Genomic DNA, 19,596 nt, shown 5'->3' with positions numbered 1-19,596 from the left:
GTTGGCTTTTTTTAAGTTTTTTTCCTTTTTCTTTCTGGGAAAGATTTCTGCAAATTTGGAAACAAACAGATCTATCGTGAGATACGTAGCTACCGGTATGTAGGTGTGCCGATAATTGACATTGGTATCAAAGTAGAGCAACTGTTCACCTAATAGTCTGTTTTTGAGGATGCGTCGCTTGACTAAGCGGCAGCCTTTAGAGGTTGTCAAGGAGCTAGATGCTTTCCCGAAGATACCGGAGAGCTATGTGGAAACATCATCAAGTGGTGGCGGAGGTAATTATTTTTGAAAACAACACGATAAAGAATTCTAGAATTGTTGTTACAAGACATTATACATGTCTGATCTGAGGATAGAAGCACTGTTAGAATTTTGATCAGAAGTTATTCACCGTACTATGCGTAGCATGATATTTTGTGTACATGTATATCGTACGCAAAGCGCCACGAATTACTTCATTATGGTACAGAATGAGATGTTGATTACCTTTCAGTACTGCAGGACTATTGTAACTACAATATAGGTCAGGCGGCTGGCATGTTTTGGTAATCCACTGAAAATTAATTAGACAACAACAACATTGCAAGTCGACTGAACTAAACTGCATGCCAGTATTGTCGATGATGCAGAAGCAGTTTTGGGAGGAGATTTCAACCCCGTTTAGTCGTTACTCTACAGTCCATTTCAAAACTATAGACGCGTACCTAGGCAAAAACCGTTATGCCAGCATCTATACCACATAAAATCTGTGATCACTTTGTGCATAATTTTTTCCAAATTGGGCGTCTGTTATCCAATCCTTTAGAAACTATATGAGAGTAATTGTGGAGCGATCCTGAGCAATATTCCGAAAACTATTCTCAAAAAGTTCCAGCCAAATTTGAAATATTTCAAAAACCCTACGCGTCTATAGTTTTGAAATGCACTGTAGTAGCGATGACTCCAACGACCTTTGTAGTGCTATGCACTGCTATCAACCAAATATTATAGTATTATTGAAATGATAGGCCCGCATACATACAGCATACACACACATTCATATTCACGTTCTCACACACACACACGCACGTACACACTTGCATACATGTTCACTGTTCGATACCATTGAATCATGCTTCCATTGTTCTTAGTGCACTTGATACACAAGCAGTAGAGCGGCGTTTCCAAGAATGTGCTTCTCAGTAGGTCCAACTTTACTTGGACATTCTTATATTCTCCATCACTCTGCTCCGATTACAACCGTGTTTAACCCGGTGTATTGGGATGAGCACCGTGTGAGCTTCTATTAATTTTGAGAGGAACGTCACAGCTGGTGTACCTGTCACGAGGCTCTTATCTTTTCAGCCTTGACTGTGCTGTACTGATTATACTATCGATGATGTATATGCCTGCTTGAAGAACTGCAGCCTGGCACCAATCAAAATTCAGTGCCGTTATTCTCAATCACTTGAGTTGCCTGGTCGCTACTCGATATGCTGGTGCCGTTTTAGTTTATGGACTCAGCCATTCATTGTCGTGCGCAGAAACTGAGTTGCTTCGAAGTATGCATTTCTTTCACCCTGAGAGTTGTGACCATTCAGACACGTGTCGTCCTTGGTGGAGTGCATTAGGTGTAGCTGACTGTCTGGTCTTTGTGCTATGGTGCCTCTTCACTGTGTCTTGTGCAGTATCTATATTCATCTTTGCGTGCATAGCCATCCTGGTCGTAGCTGAAATCTATCAGTACCGCTCATCAGAGCTACGCTACCAGTACAGTGTAGATTCCGACATGAACAGGTAAGGCATGTGCACTCATCCACCAGCCAACTGTGGACTTCAAATTAGCACACATCATGGGGTGTATTAGCAGTACAGTCAGACCTCGGTTAACCGCACACATCCGTTTTCCACAAAAATATCCGGATAGGCGAGGGAACCGGATAATCGAACACACATACTGTATGTAAGCATGGCATATGCTGTACATTTGTAACCAACTATTTTCTTCCGGATGGCGAGGGATCCGGATAAGCGAGGTCTGACTGTATTAGGTAACCTTCACATACATATACACAGAGCGAGAGAGAGAGAGAGAGAGAGAGAGAGAGAGAGAGAGAGAGAGAGAGAGAGAGAGAGAGAGAGAGAGAGAGAGAGAGAGAGAGAGAGAGAGAGAGAGACTTCTGCACCCTGTGCGTGTTCAGTCACATAAGTGGGTGTTGTCTTTCTATGCTTTGAAGAGATTAACGTGTACAAGGAAGAGCTGGATTCATTCTAAGGATGACCTCTTGGCTAAGCCACCATGATTCTCTGCTCGTTTGTTCTACTGTTGCTGGAGAGCAAGTGCAGTCCTCGAGCACTGGGGTTTGCCTATCACTACAGTGAAACCTGTCAAAGCGACCACCTGTCCCAGAGGACCCCTGCAACTAGAACCAAGTCATGTTATTTCCAGTCAAATGACCCTGGATAAGGATAAGGCGACCACCTGCACACGGGGACCACATTTGTAAGGTCCCTTGTGCGGCAGGTGTAAAGAGGTTTCGCTGTATGTGTTCTTCAAGAATTATCATTGCGTTGCCTGTTTCTGATTGTGTTCTTCTGCAGTAAATTGCAAATTAATGCAGACATCACAGTGGCAATGCAATGTGATTGTAAGTCGATGTTGGTATCCGCAAACTCTCTATATGTGGTGTGTCGTGTCCTCACCTCTGTGCTGTCGAACTCGGCCAAGTAAGAACTCTCTTTCCTGCTGCGGTGCGGTTTGGCTTGGGCTCGGTCAACAAATTCTGTCTCACGCATGAATTTGATTGCAGACTTTTCTTTTTTCTGTATCCCTTTCTCCATCTGATTCTCGAATTTCTAATTGGCCTGTTTTCGTGCATCTTTCCTGTAATTGCCTTTCTACAGATATCGGTGCGGATGTGTTAGACGTGGCTGGTAGTTCCATACCGCTAGGCACTGATCTGCTACTAACGCCGGTAAGTCAACTACATGTACTAGTAACCAATGCCCCTTTCCACATTCTAATTGTGTAAATTCTAGTGTCCAGCATGCCTCTGCAGAGGAGTGGAGTAGAAATGTCTATAAACCGCTTTTGAAACAAGTACATGGCCCTGCCCCTGAAAATGGGATGGAGTGAGAGAGAGAGAGAGAGAGAGAGAGAGAGAGAGAGAGAGAGAGACAGAGAGAGAGAGAGAGAGAGAGACAGAGACAGAGAGAGACAGAGACAGAGAGACAGAGAGACAGAGACAGGGACAAAAAGAGGAAGTAAAGCGGATGAGTACATTTACAGTACTAGTTGAGGGCACTACCTAACAGGTAAGCCGAGCTTAGTGATTTGAAAGTGGAGCGCTTTCTTTCAAGGCGTTAAAACGCAGGAAATTTTTGATTGGAAGGTGTTCGTGTCTCTCACTGAACTATTTCACATTAAAATTGGGATAAAAAGACTTTGCTGTATTTCAGCATATCAGGCACAAGCCCAAACTGTTCATGTCATAGAGCCCTCTCCCAAGCGACTGGTAATTGTTTTCAAAGCCCGCTCATTCCTTGAGGCTCCTTAGGTCGTTGGTATGTAGACCTGACGCTGCTGTTTGCGTTTTGGAGTGTTTTTCCACACCCGCTCATGCTGTTGTAGTCAGTGTACATGAAGTCAGTATTTTACAACTCTTGTTTGTGAGCAGTTAGCCACTGGTGTGAGTTTTGATATATTTTTTTACCGATTTCACGGATGACTGTGTCATAGTTGCTTGAATGTAGTGTATGTGTCTTTTCATGCGTCTTTTTGGTGTTTAGTCATACTTTGAATTGAGCAAAGCGCAGAAAAAGTGGCGAAAGTAAGTGCTACGAATGCCGACCTTGCTGCTGCCGTTTATTCGGTGTATTGTAGGATGTGCGTAGCAGTGTATTTTTTATTTTAATTCATTGTGCATCAGCATGACTGTTCAGTTTAGGGATTTTCAGCATAGTTGTACAATCGTTGCCGTGCTGACTGAACCTATTGCACAGTACATGTACGTGCAAAACTGGCCTAGATGCCAATGGTTACAAATCACCTTGCTGTTTGCGGTGTTCACCTGCTAGAAGCTAGTCCTACACTTGTAATAAATTTATTATTAATTCAGGGATTTCAAACAGAAATTATGTATACCCACTTGAAGTATTATTCTTGTGCCTTTTGTTGTGTATTCACTTTGTTTAGGCACATTCTGGAACTGAAGGGCGTGAAGATGAATTATCAATCACTAAACACTCTGGTCACAGATAGCCCCAAACGGCTCAACTTGCCTGATAAGTAAGGACCTGTTGTACTGTTGTACGTGTGTGTTGCTTGCAATGCTGCATGCAAGCATTTTTGGCATCCTTTTGTCGTGTTTAAATGAGATAGGGGGGGGGGGGGCACTCTTGACAGCATCCCTTGCACGGCTTGCACGGGTCAGTGGTGTTCACTGAGAATGTGTGCTGTGTCATCTCCTGGTTGCCAGTAACTCCAGGCCCGCCGGAACCGGTCCGGTTGGTCAGGTTATCACCGGACCAAATTTTTAGCCACCAACACATGTTTCCTACTGTGGAGGGCATGTGCACCCGCCATATCATACACAAAGTATGAAAGACCATGATACTACCAGACCAATCAAAAACTGCTTCCGGCGGTCCTGAACCCTGTGTGTGTCTAACATCGGGTCAAGTGTATTTTGTCTAGCTCCGTGCATCTCCCGCAGCTACAAAGCTATGCTTGGTAGATATCTCCACAGGGCCCATTGTGCGTTGCCAGGTATTGCAACGTGTGAGTAATGCCTGCAAGTACGCTGGGATCAGCAATGCACTATTCAACACCCACACAACCATACCCGGGTGACTGTGTAGGGTGTTCCTGGTCAGGTGCCAATCTGCTTCATTACGCAATGGGCTTATATTGTGTGCGTACTTGTTTCTGTGCTTTTTATGCTCAGTCCTGTGGAAGATGATAGACAACCTGATGCCTGTAGAATTCATGGTAGTTTCCATGTCAATAAGGTATGATCCACACTGCTCTTTGTTTCAGACTTGTTAACCTGTGAGTCACTGCACTTGCAACGAAACCTCTCCACAAGGTGAACAAGCTAAATTAAGAATCAGTGTGACTTTCAAAGTGGGTTCTGGCAATGGTGTACACGACGACCCTCATGACAAGTATTCAGTATTCCCAGATCAGTTTGAGTTCTGTGCGTAATACTGCTTTAAATACTAGAACGGGTTGTGTGTTTGCATAGTGGTGAGTTCTATCACATTCTATTGCTACCGTGGTGTTTGGATGCTAGTCACTGACTGATGTTTATCTGTAGTGACCGGCAGCAACTGGTTTCATGTGCCCGCGTGCGTGTGTGTGTGTGTGTGTGCGTGTGTGCATGCGTGTGTGCATGCGTGTGTGTGTGTGGGGGGGGGGGGGGGGTGCGCGGCCACTTGCATGCGTGCGTATGTGTTTCTAATTTTGTTTTCTCAGGTCGAAGGGAATTTCCACGTTACTGTTGGAAAGTAAGAACTCTGCCTGTGGGTGGGGGGGGGGGGGGGGGGGAGGGTGCATTTACCACCCTTTTCTCACGTTATTTGACTTCCTGCCGGTCTACTGTGAAGGAATCCTCTGTAGACTGTAGAGTTGTTAGAGGGACATGGAGTTTCGTTCATTCCTAAATAATAGATAGTAGTCTGTCCGACGGTGTAGTGCAGTAGATCATCATTTCCCTATTTGTAGTGGAGGCCGTGTTCCAGATTTTACCTGCAGTTGTGTACTAGTACTTGTAAGCAGAACTTTATTTATCTTAATGCCGTGTGTTGGTTCTTTTCTGCTACCTGCCTAGGTCCATCCCACATATGCGTGGGCACACCCATCTAAGTGCCTTCATTGATTCAAAAGGTAGGTGTACGATGTGATGGACAAGGTGGATTTCCTATGCCAATAGATTAGTTTGTTGGAGCACACAGCTTGAAAGGTTAGATGCACCGACTCAGGTTTATCACCTGCAGGGGCGTCGGACACCGTACGGTCACTACGGTATTGACCGTACCACTTTTTGCCCCAGGTACCCTGTGAATCAATAACATACTGTACACTTGTCTGGGATCTAAATTTCCAAAATGTTCGGCTCGGCCACCCCTCCCTCACGAGTAAATTGTACTTCAGATGGCTGACCATACCATACTAAAATACCTTCCGATGTCCCTGTCCTGCGCTAGCAGTCTACATGTATATCCATGTACCGGTATCCATCTATGATTTCTGAAATGTCTATCATTCTGAATTCACTGCAGACTACAACTTTTCGCATCGCATCGACAAGTTATCGTTTGGCCCGGAAGTTCCCGGGTTGATAAACCCTCTCGATGCGGAATATCAGACCACCGAGGCCAGTGAGTTGCAGATGATGTTACTTTGATGCATGTTCAGTATTGGGACTCTGTCTGTCTGTCTGTCTGTCTGTCTGTCTGTCTGTCTGTCTGTCTGTCTGTCTATCTATATTACCTAGAAAGAGGGGTAAAGGCCACCACTTCTGTGGGCACGGAAAATGCTTTCTTTTAGGGCTCAAACGGTCACGGTTTTACCCCTAACGGTTAACTGCTAAGCTAACGGTCGGTTAAACGGTTATAACCTATAAGCCACGGCAATCCTGTGGCCTCTTTTCTAACCGTATATTTGACTATACTCATTCAAAAAATGTACCCTATTCAGTACAACGCACACATGTACATTCTCTTGCATGCTCATTCATACATACTCTCACACCAAGAGACCAGGTATGACCGAGTTGAAAGCCCAGAAATTGCGTACGCGTGCGACAGCCTGCGAAAGTGCATACTTTGCAACGACCTGATACTTGAAAAATTGACTGTTTGAGCCCTACTTTCTTTGTTATGTGTACCTGGTCAACTTGACTCAGTCACCATGCCTCTGCATATCACACCAAACGGCTAATGGACCCCGTGTCCATACAGTGACACTGCTACCATACTTGAGTGATGCTACTTGTTATAAGTTGCACGGACAGTGACTCATGTGTATGTCTGTGTATGTGTCTATGCGTGTCTGTGTGCATACATGTGTGTGTGTGTGTGTGTGTGTGTGTGTGTGTGTGTGTGTGTGTGTGTGTGTGTGTATGTGTGTGTTTGCACGCATGCATGCTTGATTTCTGCTGTCACCTGCTAGATTATTTTATCTATCAATACTTTATTCAGGTAAGAAGTGAGTGTTCATTGTGGTGCTTTGGAAGGTTTCTGACAGTTGGGAACATGTCATAGCTCATACTTCTGTACCTGTGTTTAGACACCACTACTGTAACTGGTTTATTGCGCTTGTTGCCCCCGTAGGCGACGTTGGCGACAAGCAACACCCGTCGTATGCAACTTACTTTGCATCCACTGCTACACTTTCTGTAGTCTGGGCTTCATGTATGACTAACACTGCTATTGATGTATTGACTTTCAGTCGGCTCCAGTTACAACTGCCGGTATACATGATACATGAACTGTCTGACCCCTTTCATGCATTCGTATGCAGCTGTCACCTAACACCGGCACCGCTTTTGTCATCGACTTGTACTAGTATGTATCATTTGCCGCTACGCTAGGATCGGGATTGTAGTCCGTGATCCGTAGGCGTAGAGGGGGCTTGTTTTCCTTGGTGTGTTAGAGTTTTAGGTTCCTGCTTCGGTGGTGCAGGTCACTAGTTTTTGGTCATTCTTGTTTTAGTAGGAGTTAGCTGTTTGGCATGAGAATGAAAGAGTAATAATACAGTCTTCTAATAATACAGTAACGACGTTACGTTTGTGGAATGGTGAATCAAGACGAGAGGTAACAACATTGGTCCTTCGAGAGCCGGATTCGAACCAGCCGGACGGAAAGATAATGGACGTCGACAAGCGGCACAGTGAACAGGTCAGGCGATCTCAACGTGAGACCAAAGGCCGGAAAGTGAAGCCGACTTGTTGCAGCAGGAGCGACAATATCAGTAACGTTGTCGCAGGCAGCGTCGCGGAGGAAACCGAAAGTATCTCCTCCTCGACACTGAGCCGATTCTCGAGTGTTTCTCGACGCTCTTCGAGCAGTGCTGCTGAAGCCAGGAAGCGGAAAGCGGAGCTGGTGGCAGCGCAGCGTGTGGCTGCACTTGAAGAGGAGGCGAGAAGCCATAGGCTGGAAAGCGAGAAGAGACTCTCCAATCTCCAGCTCGCCGCGGACCTGGCGGCGATTCAGGCCGACGAGGAGGTCGACAACGGAGGCACAGCAGCACCCGTGCTCGACTACGGCCACAGCGAGAGGGCAATGGACATGCAGGAGTCAAACTACTTCGTGAGGGACGGTGAAGAACCAGTATCTGTTCAAGACGCAGAACAGCACCCACAGCACGAGGAGGTCGAAGTGACTCAAAGTGTCATGCCAGCCCAGGGGTACACGGACAGTGACCCACATGACGCGGCTACTCCAGCAGTAATTCCAGCCACCAGCCTTGTGCAGCCTCTGTGTGCTGCGGAGATAAGGATCCAGGAGTTGGAGGGGCAGCTGAAGTTATGCCGACAGAACACTGGCTCCATTGAGCGAGCCTATGACGACAAGCTCACTGTGGAGCTTGAAGAAAAAAGACGACTGAAAGACGAACTCCAGCTACAGCAACAGACGATTGCAACCCTGAAGCAGCGGATCTTCCAGGAAGACGCGAGGCATGCTGACCAGGTGCAGGTGATCAAGTCCCTGGAGGGAGATCTTGCCAAGGCCGAAGCAAGTAACGACCGTCTCCAAAGTGACTTGGTAGCTAGAGACCATCGCATCAGCCAGCTCACCAGCACGTCATGCGACCTGGAGGACCAAGTGCAGAATCTAGAGTACGAGCTGGAGGAGACCAGAGCTCAACTAGCAGTCATGCAGGTGGACATGGCACCTTCCAACAGGGAAAGGCGCGAGCTGCAGACCAAAGCGCAAAGTGAGCCACGTGGTGCGGCCGGTGCCGACACCTTCACATGCGATCTACCTTCGTCCAAGAGCGCTGGAGCAGGGTGCCGTGACGATGGACCCCCGAAACGACCAGCAAGTACTGATGGTCCTGCTAGCCTGCAGACGCAGGCCACATCAGGTGACAGCATACAGACAGCTGTTGCATCAGCAGTGTCACAGCTGGCCCAGGTATTGTCGGATAAGCTGACGCCACCGAGGGCGACCACTCCAGCCCACCAGAACACCTCGGACAAGGACCTGCGGAGAATGATGGCTAGACAATCAGCCACAAAAGACCTGCCGGCCTTCAACGGTGATCCGACAGCATGGCCGATGTTCAACCGGACGTTTACGGCCTCTACTGCAGAGTGTGGTTTCTCCAACCAGGAGAACATGACCCGTCTGCAGAGAGCCTTGAAGGGAAAGGCTTTGGACAGTGTGAAGTCAATGCTCGTCGTACCGGACAACATTGATCGAGTGATGCACACTCTCCAGATGCGGTTCGGCCAGCCGGACCATGTGGTCCAGTCCATGATTGCCCAGGTCAAGACCATGCCTAAGTTGCGAGACGACGACTTCGAGCAGCTTATTGACTTGGCGAACTCGGTTAGCAACTTGGTGTCGACCATGGAGCTCCTCAAGAGCACAGGCCACTTAGCTAACCCGCAGCTCCGCCAGGAGATCGTGCAGAAACTACCGAGCAGCTTGACCCGTCAATGGGGAGAGCACGTAGCAGAGTGCAAAGATCCAGTGACAATGAAAACACTGGCAGAGTGGCTCGCAAAGAGAGCAGATGCGCTCTGTTGTGTTCGGAGAATCGACACGACGGCGGCAAAGTGTGTGTCAACAGGCAGCAATATGAAGCCGCCACCGACTGCTCGACAGAGCGGCCAGCGGCAGACTGCCTTCGTGGCCAGCGAGAGAAAGTGCGACTTCTGCGGACGGGCAGGCCACAAGGTGGCTGAGTGCCGAGAATTCGCACGCAAGACGAGCAACGAACGCTGGAGATGGGTCAAGACAGAACGACGATGCTTCACCTGCCTTGGCCAGGGCCACCGCACTAGAGAGTGCCCTGACAGTACGCCCTGTAAGAAGGATGGCTGTGACCGGCTTCACCATCCGATGCTGCACCCACCAAAGAGGAAGGACGATGTCGAACGCACGAACCTAGCTAGCGCCCAGCAGCAAAGCAGAGTCGTCCTGAGGACAGTGCCGGTAGCGATCCGCGGACCGAAAGGTGTGGTGAACACGGCAGCACTACTGGATGAAGCATCAACGGTCACCCTGCTGGATTCAGACATCGCAAAGCAGGTGGGCGCAGAAGGGCCATGTAGGCCATTGACGCTAGCATGGACGAACGACATGTGCCAGCAAGATCCTGACTCCAGGGAGGTCACGATCACCGTGAGCGGTCAGGACGGCGACCTCCAGCTGTCGGCCCGGACTGTGCGTGAGCTGCACCTACCAGCCCAGCATGTCGACATCAACCATCAGCGACAGCGTTGGCAACACGTGAGCAGCGCAGACATCCCGCTCAGCGTGACAAAGAAGCCGCGCTTGCTGATTGGCCAAGACAACTGCCATGTTATCTTGCCCAGGGAGACGATCGAGGGCCCACCCAACGCACCCACACTGAGCCGGTGCAAGCTGGGGTGGTCGATACACGGCCAACTCGGTGGCGCTGATCAGGTACTGCATGCCCGACTTGACACAGCGGAAGAAGGCAGTGCCGAGGACACGGATATCGGTCTCCACCAACAGGTGAAGCACTACTTCACCACAGAATCGTTCGGTGTACAAGTCCGCAGCGAGAAAATACGCTCGCGACAGGAAGCGAAGGCGGAAAGGATCCTGGAATCCACCACGAGACGTATCGGGGAACGATGGGAGACCGGCTTGCTGTGGCGAGACGCTGACGTAAGCCTACCGGAGAGTAAAACGTCAGCAACGCGCCGCCTCCTGTCCATTGAACGCAAGATGGACAGGAACCCTGCATTCTCTGAAGCGTACTGCGCCAAGATTGCACAGTATATTGACGACGGATACGCCACCAAGCTCACACCCTCCCAGCTCCAGATGCCTTCTCAGAGAGCGTGGTACCTGCCACACTTTGGAGTGACAAACCCCAACAAGCCAGGCAAGCTACGCCTAGTATTTGATGCAGCTGCGCCAAGCCACGGGGTCAGCCTCAACGATGCCCTGCTGCCAGGCCCCGACTATCTCAACCCTCTCACCAGTGTGCTGTTCAAGTTCAGACAACACCGCGTGGGGTTCGGAGGGGATATCCGACAGATGTTTCACCAAGTGCACATCCGACCTGACGATCAGCCTGCACAGCGGTTCCTTTGGCGAGGCAGCGACAGAGACCGTGAACCTGATGTCTACCAGATGAGAGCCATGACATTCGGCGCTGTATGTTCGCCAGCATCAGCCCAGTATGTAATGCGAAGAAATGCAGACGAATTCCGGCACAGCGCGCCAGATGCAGTTACTGCAATCCATGACAAGCACTACATGGACGACTACTTCGACTCGACGCCGACGGCAGAAGAAGCAGCCCAACGGATCAAGGAAGTGAGTCAAATCCAGGAAGCCGGAGGCTTCTCCATCAGAGGCTGGGTCAGCAACTCACCTGATGCTCTTGCTGTCGTACCCCCAGATATATGCTCACCGTCGGTAGTCACTATTAGCAGCGACAACGAGACTGTAGTGGAGAAGACACTCGGTCTGAAGTGGTTGCCACGGGAAGACGCGTTCGGCTTTAGTCTGAGCCGTAGACTGGAGCAAAGCAACACAACAGAAGTGACAAAACGTGAAGTCCTACGCAAGCTGATGTCTGTGTTCGACCCCCTTGGTTTCTTCACCTACTACACCACGTCGGCTCGCATTCTGCTACAAGACATTTGGCGCACAGGCGTCGGATGGGACGAGCCACTGCCAGGATCTCTCGTCCAAAGATGGACGGACTGGTGGACGGGAGTGCACAACCTCGGGAGCAGGTCAATTCCGCGTTGCTACTGCACGGCTATTGCGGACAGAAAGGACCTGGAGCTTCACGTGTTCGGAGACGCTAGTGAGTCGGCATTCGCCGCAGCAGCCTACTTCAGGCTATCGCTACCTGACGACAGCACCAGAGTCGCATTCGTGTTTGGCAAATCCCGAGTTGCACCACTGAAACCCGTATCCATACCGCGGCTGGAGCTGCAAGCTGCACTGATGGCCAGCAGAATGGCCGACACCGTCCGGAAAGAGCATGATCTACCTATCGACCGCATCGTGCTCTGGAGTGACTCTATGACTGTCCTACGATGGATCCGAGCAGACGCCCGGCGATTCAAGCCATTCGTAGCACATCGTATCGGAGAGATTGAGGAGCTCACTGATGTATCGCAATGGCGGTGGGTCCCAACACACAGCAACCCAGCAGATGCAGCAACCAGAGCCCCACCTGAGACATCAGCAGCGCAGCACATCTGGACGAATGGTCCTGAGTTTCTGACCAAGCCAGAGTCTGAGTGGCCAGTAGAGAATCCTGGGCGAGACACTACCACCAGCGACGACCAAGCCGAGATGAAGGCAGAGTTTACTGCGGTAGTCACCAAAGAAGCGCAGTTAGCCCTGCCAGATATCAGCCGCTTCTCATCCTGGATTCGGCTGATGAGAACGACAGCATGGATCGTCAGATACGTCAACAACCTGCGTGCGAAAGCGTCAAGCAAGCCCACAGTCACTTGCTCTGAGTTGCTGCCATCGGAGTACCAGCAGGCCCAGAAGCTGTGGTGGAAGAAAGCACAGCAAGACAGCTTCCGGGAGGAAATTGGCGACCTGCAGAAGCACAGCAATGTGAGCAGCAGCAGCAAACTTCGAGACCTCTCACCTGTGCTAGATAGCGACGGTGTGGTGAGAATGCATGGCCGAATTCGAAGTGCACCACCCGGAAGTCCACTGACGCCCGAGCCTGTCATCCTGGACCCGTCGCACCCATTCACACAGATGCTCCTTCAGCAGTACCATGTCTGGCATGGACACCATGGTCAAGACAGTGTGGCAAACGACGTCCGCCAGACGTATTGGGTCTTGAAACTACGCACAGCCGTCCGCCGTACCTGGACCGTATGCCAGCAGTGTAAAAATGAACGCGCGCAGCCAACACCACCTCAGATGGGACAGATTCCCGACGCACGCGTTGCCACGTTCATCCGCCCGTTCACACATTGCGGCATGGACTATTTCGGGCCACTGACAGTCACTATCGGACGACGTCACGAGAAGCGGTACGGCGTGATATTCACCTGCCTTACGACCCGAGCTGTACACCTGGAGCTGTCACACGACTTGACAACAGACTGTACCATCATGGCAATTCGTAGGTTGATCAGTCGCAGAGGTTGCCCTGGAGTTATCTACTCGGACAACGGCACCAACCTACGAGGTGCAGCAAGAGAACTCAAGGAATCGTTGGACCAGCTGGACCAGACACGCCTCACAGCTGAGCTCACACCGAGAGGAATCAAGTGGGAGTTCAATCCTCCGGCAGCCCCGCACATGGGGGGAGCGTGGGAGCGACTAGTGAGGTCCGTGAAAACCGCCCTTAGAGCCGTGCTCAAGGAACGTGCTCCGCGTGAGGATACACTCATCACGCTACTTACAGAGGTTGAGGCGATACTCAACAGCCGCCCGCTCACACATGTGTCCTCTGACCCAACTGACGACAACAGCCTGACGCCGAACCACTTCCTCCTAGGGACGCCATCAGCAGCACCAGTGCCCGGAGTATTCAGTGGTGATGACCTACATCTGCGCCGGCAGTGGCGCATCGTGCAAGTGCTAGCAGACCATTTCTGGCGCCGCTGGATTAAGGAATACTTGCCAACGCTAGCCCGGCGAACCAAATGGCACGGAAGAACAGAGAAGAAGGTGGAAGTAGGTGATGTGGTGGTCATCGCCGACGACAACGCAGTGAGGAACACATGGCCGAAGGGGATAGTGACGGCGACCTATCCCGGCAGAGACGGCCTGGTGCGGGTAGCAGATGTCAAGACCCAGACTGGTGTGTTCCGCCGGCCAGTAGCCAAGCTCTGCGTGCTAGATGTCCGTTGTGTTAGTGACGGATAAATCGTCACTGGGGAGAGGATGTTGCCCCCGTAGGCGACGTTGGCGACAAGCAACACCCGTCGTATGCAACTTACTTTGCATCCACTGCTACACTTTCTGTAGTCTGGGCTTCATGTATGACTAACACTGCTATTGATGTATTGACTTTCAGTCGGCTCCAGTTACAACTGCCGGTATACATGATACATGAACTGTCTGACCCCTTTCATGCATTCGTATGCAGCTGTCACCTAACACCGGCACCGCTTTTGTCATCGACTTGTACTAGTATGTATCATTTGCCGCTACGCTAGGATCGGGATTGTAGTCCGTGATCCGTAGGCGTAGAGGGGGCTTGTTTTCCTTGGTGTGTTAGAGTTTTAGGTTCCTGCTTCGGTGGTGCAGGTCACTAGTTTTTGGTCATTCTTGTTTTAGTAGGAGTTAGCTGTTTGGCATGAGAATGAAAGAGTAATAATACAGTCTTCTAATAATACAGTAACGACGTTACGTTTGTGGAATGGTGAATCAAGACGAGAGGTAAAAACAGCGCTATTGATAGCCTGGAGATTTCGCCCCATTCAAGGTTCACATCCTTCTCATGTCACAATGTCTCTCTACTAGTCCTCCTCCTCCATTGGTGTTGTGTGCTGTGTGCTCCGCTACTTGTTTGTTGACTTGTTACTTCTGTCTGAGTAGCCATTTCTCTTTCCGTTTTTTCTCTTTGTTAGATTGTGCCAACGGAATTTGCAACGCGTCAGCAGAAGTTGAACACGAATCAGTTCTCATTCACAAACCAGGTTGGTGTTAGGACCTGCAAGCATTTTTTCCGATGTTCTCAGCCTTACTTTTCTGGTAGCACCCCACAATCTTGCAAGTAACACCTTTCATGAAAGCCCCCCCCCCCCTCATTCTCCGATCAAGTTTTTTATATGCATGAAATGCCCCGAGCAACATGCTTGGTGTTGACCTGATTGACATGCCACTGAGCTTACTTGTATACTGTGCCATTTGTCTGTGCGTGTCTGTGTGCTATTGTAGAAACGTGAACTGAACCATGTTACTGGTAGTCATGGCGTGCCAGGTCAGTAGAAAAGACTGTGCGCAAGATGTAATGTTGATGTCATTGTACTAAATATTAATTTGACAAGATGGGTGCTTTACAGATCTGAAATTAGTGCAACATCTATTTCGTCCTGCCGGTTTGTACACATTCTGTGCACGCTCTGTCACTTTGCTGCCAGCCTGCTGCTTGATGTGCAGTGGATTCCTAGTCGTGTTAGTTGCTGCAATCCTGTTGCCTTGACAATAGAACATGACTGTATCCATGTACACTGCTGTATTGGCATGCCTTCTCTTGGACTTTGGAGTGGGGTGGGTTTGTTGCCATGTTGCTTGTAACGTGAATATCTTGTGTGTGTGGTTTTTTTCATTTCAGGTATATTTTTCAAGTATGACCTATCACCAGTTAAAGTACACATAAGGGAAGTTGAACACCCGATTGTTGGCCTATTTGTGAAGCTGTGTGGCATCATTGGTGGCATTTTTGCCACGTCAGGTAAGAGAAGATGTGCTTTGATGTTGGCAACGTACTGGTGTGATAATGTGGATTTTGGTCATTTCTTTGCTAACAAAGATTAGACAGCTTAGCCCTCCAACAGCCGTGCATCATGGATATCATCCTGGCTTTCAGCTCGCTGCTCCCAGTACACAGATATTGTAAACGTGTAAATGCTCTGAAATCTCCTGTCAGTCCCCTACCTCAACATGACATTATGCCTAAATAAATTATCCACTGCGTGTGTAGTCTAGCGTAACCCACCCACTCCCAGTCTGCAGACCTCAACTTTTCTCGGTTTTTACTAGATACAGTTCTTCGGGTTATTATCAACCACCGCACCACACTGCTGCGCTCTCCGGCCGACCTCAATGTTTCCCCTTTTTGCTACAAAAGGGTGAACTTCACTATTTGTTAGCCATTCTACAATATCAACCTTCACTGACGAGATCCTGGTTATCGAAACAACTGCTGTCTGAAGGTGCAGAGCACCAACTGAAATGTCGTTTTGCTGATGGTGTGCTGAGGCAACGTGTTGAGGTCGGCCGGAGAGCGCAACGGTGTGGTGTGGTGGTTGATAATAATCTGGACAAGGCTGAATGCTGCTGCTTGCCCCTCTTGATCAGTTCTTCGGGTAGTTCAATTATAACCTTTTGTGCATATTTCCCTCTCTCTCTCTCTCTCTCTCTCTCTCTCTCTCTCTCTCTCTCTCTCTCTCTCTCTCTCTCTCTCTCTCTCTCTCTCTTGTTGATAGGAATTCTCCATGGCCTAGTGTCATTTTTGTTCTCGTGTTTCCACTCAAAATCTGAATCATCAATGTCAGAGGAAGATCAGCTCAAGGTACTTATGATCGGTGTTTGTAGTAACTGCCCAATGCATTCTGTGAACTGCACTGCAGCGAGATGTATTCAGTATGGTGGTGCATTACTTTATTTAGAAGCAGCATTCGTCAAATTGCCCATTTCTGAAGGATGTTCGAATAGGAAGTACTTCGGATGCTACACTTTCCCTAGGGGGGAGCTTATCAGAGCGCTGCTGTACACTGTGAATTCCCGCTGGACCCCCAGGGCCAACCTCTACCCCATTGGGTCCCATTCCGGTACACATAGAGTGGAACCGCTCAGTATAATTAAGTGCCCTCGATATAAAGGACTTTTCAGCCGCATTTAAATTTCAGCCTGCACTGCTGCTGCCCCGGATACCCTGTCATGCTGTGTAAATGTAGGCCCCGGCGGCCAATATCGCAAACATAATACGGGCCGAATGTTTGGTGATTTTAAGTGCCTCAGCTAGCACAGCTAGCTACATGTAGCTGTCCGGAGATTCAGTCGCTACTTGAGAATGGCTATATTCACAAAGCCTATTGCGTGAAACTATGAAACAAATAAGACCCAAAGCGAAAAGAGTCGGAAGACAACCCAAATTCTCAATACTAGTACTTCAGCTATAAAGTCCCGTGACGGTGTTTTTGTATGGCCCTTGGAGGTATGTTATACTGATGTTTCACTGTACATGTACATGCATACCCTGTAGATCAACTGGTCTCGCATCCCGTGTACCTTTGTGTGCCTGCCTGTGTGTCTCCTCTCATAGGCCAAAGCCGAGAGGCTCGCAGCTGAAGCCGATGGAAATTAGCGTTGCGTATGAGCTTTACGCTCTTAAAGACCCTGCTCCCTTCCGTTCCTTGACCTTGCTGGTCAGTGGAGCTTAATGTGAAGCTAACAGTTGCTTCTCATATGGATGTACTAATACTGTAATACTTCTTGAAGTAGGTGCTTCGCTAGTGCTTTCCTGTCACTGGCACAAGACAGTGTTCACTTCAAAAACATACACAAGCTACCCAGGAACTAACTTAAAATTCCCCCTCTCTCTCTTTTGTTTTAAATAAATGAATTCTTCGGGGCATGGTAATCTGCTGGCGGATCACCGTGTCCTGTAGTGAGTCATGTATCATAACTGCTGGCCAGTTTGATTTCCTGTTTTTGTTTCTGCTTGTGTCGCATTACTTGACCTTGCCTGCCCCACCCCTGTACAGTTGTTGTCCATGGCCGTGTGTATATACCTCCTTGTCAGGCCTTCATAGTGTGGATAATCGATTGCCCGTCCGTCCAAGTGAAGTTGTGTAATTTTAGCTGACTGTCGTCGCTTTCCAGCCGCATGCTTTCATCTAGCTTTCCTGTTCATTTCTCGTGTCCCGGATTTTGCTATTAATTATTTCCTCGTCGTTTTCTCCCGGCTTGTATATATGCAGCAGCAAGACTACAGCTTCTACAACCATGTACGTCATGTAGTTCAGTGCACCTTATGATGTGTCAGTGACGTAACCCATCTTGATTTTCAAACTCCACGTTTTGATCTATAGGTGCATTAACGGTTACCATGGTTATGGCCATGTACTTGCAAGAGGACATGGTGTACTCGACTACTCATACGGTGAAACCTGTCTAAAACGACCACTCAAGGGACCTTGAAAACGTGGTCTCTGTTACCAGGTGGTCTCCTTATCCAGGGTCATATGACTGGAAATAGCATCCCCTGGTCCTGGTCTCAGTGGTCTTCCAGGACAGGTGCTTGCCTTATCCGAGTGGTCGCCTTGACAGGTTTTACTGTACATGAAACCAAGAGTGTGCAGCTTGAATGGGTTGCTGTCGTTCTTAGCGATGTATTCCGATTCAGGCTGGTCCCCTGCATGCTGTACAACTGCAGCTCAGTTGTACAGGCACTAGTATGCACCATGTGCACTTCTCGCCGTTTATCTCTGTACCAACTTTGATTTGGATGTTGCTGCGTGACACTCACAGTATGCAGAAAATTCAGAAGCTGCACACTCTTGGTTCCACGCGCTCTCCTCTCTTGGTGCGTGTAGAAAAGACCCTGGGAACGGGGTGCTTAACCTGCGGCGGGCGACCCGTACCAGCACCCCCCCCCCCCGTCTATTCCGTTATCAGTCTATTCAATTCATAATACAGTCATGTATTACCTTCATTCGGTGCTATCTTGTTAGTTTCAATGCTTCCCGGCAATCGGATCATCATTGTTGTGTTTCGGTTCTTTAGCATGACTTTGAGCGACTTTGACGAGTCCATAAAGTACATGACGATTGTACAAGTCTGCATAAGCATGTTTTCTCCTTGCCCCCCCCGTCTAGCTGTGGTGTCTGCAAGTGTGTGTGTGTGGGGGGGGGGTATCATGGTTATGTACACTTGATGACTATGTTATACAGGTAGACTCCCTCTAATTCGAATACGGTATAATTCGAACATTCCGTGTAATTTGAACTTTTTCGTCGTACCGATCTTCTGCAAGTCACTTCAAGTCAAAATCGAACGCATAATTCGAAGTACGAAAAGTGCGCCGGTTGGATAATTCGAACCCAGTCTTCGTCGTACAGAAGAGCTGTTTACAGTACATTGGCTATGTCCTTTGAACGCATATTTCGAAGTGAGATTGAGTTGCTATCCTTGTAATTCGAAGTTCATTCTTTTCTCCTTCTCTAGCCAAGAGTAGCTCAAAAATCGATCAATGGTCCGCTGCAGGATTGACTATAGCGTTCAAGAAACCCACCTTCTGTCGAAATTTGATTCAAGCCCGTGCGAGGCAAATTGCAAAGGTTTGATTCTTCCAGGTGGCTGACTCTCTTCGCGGATCTCGATGGCCTTTCTTGCCGCGCCAGCTCGTGCGTGGAGATGTTGGCGCACAACAACACTATTGTCGTAAATATTGTCTATGCCTATGCTCCACTTCCGTTCTTCAGAACGACGTGCTGCTGTCCGCCTTTCATGACGCGGATTAGGCAGCGCAGTTCTTTTCCGTTGAAATCGTTTCAGGAAAGCTGCAGTGACTGACAACTTCTTCACTAGAAGAGGAAGATAATGTCAGAATGATTTTGTGTCGATCCAGTGTTTAGATGATCCGCCTTGTACATGACCGGTACGAACACCTACAATGTATGTTTCGTTGATGCAAATAAAATGTGCAAAAAAAATATTCAGCACGTGATTTCAAGCATTTTGACA

General features: G+C 48.9%; 1 protein-coding gene across 1 annotated transcript; it reads left to right on the top strand.

Moving 5' to 3' along the window:
* Positions 1–64: 64 nt before the first annotated feature.
* On the top strand, positions 65–18,002 carry LOC135814095 (endoplasmic reticulum-Golgi intermediate compartment protein 2-like). The gene is made up of 16 exons (XM_065327158.1): positions 65–275; positions 1,668–1,776; positions 2,581–2,627; positions 2,884–2,954; positions 3,769–3,809; positions 4,175–4,267; positions 4,926–4,989; positions 5,456–5,487; positions 5,811–5,866; positions 6,262–6,360; positions 7,154–7,182; positions 14,754–14,822; positions 15,064–15,106; positions 15,461–15,580; positions 16,335–16,420; positions 17,174–18,002. Exons 1-16 carry the CDS (start codon positions 170–172, stop codon positions 17,213–17,215), a joined length of 1,107 nt encoding a protein of 368 aa, XP_065183230.1. The 5' UTR covers positions 65–169; the 3' UTR covers positions 17,216–18,002.
* Positions 18,003–19,596: the final 1,594 nt, after the last annotated feature.

This window comes from Sycon ciliatum, chromosome 4, assembly GCF_964019385.1.
Source record: "Sycon ciliatum chromosome 4, ocSycCili1.1, whole genome shotgun sequence".
Lineage (NCBI taxonomy): Eukaryota > Metazoa > Porifera > Calcarea > Leucosolenida > Sycettidae > Sycon > Sycon ciliatum.
The sequence above is the reverse complement of the archived record's forward strand: the minus strand, read 5'-3'. Positions and strand labels throughout refer to the sequence as shown.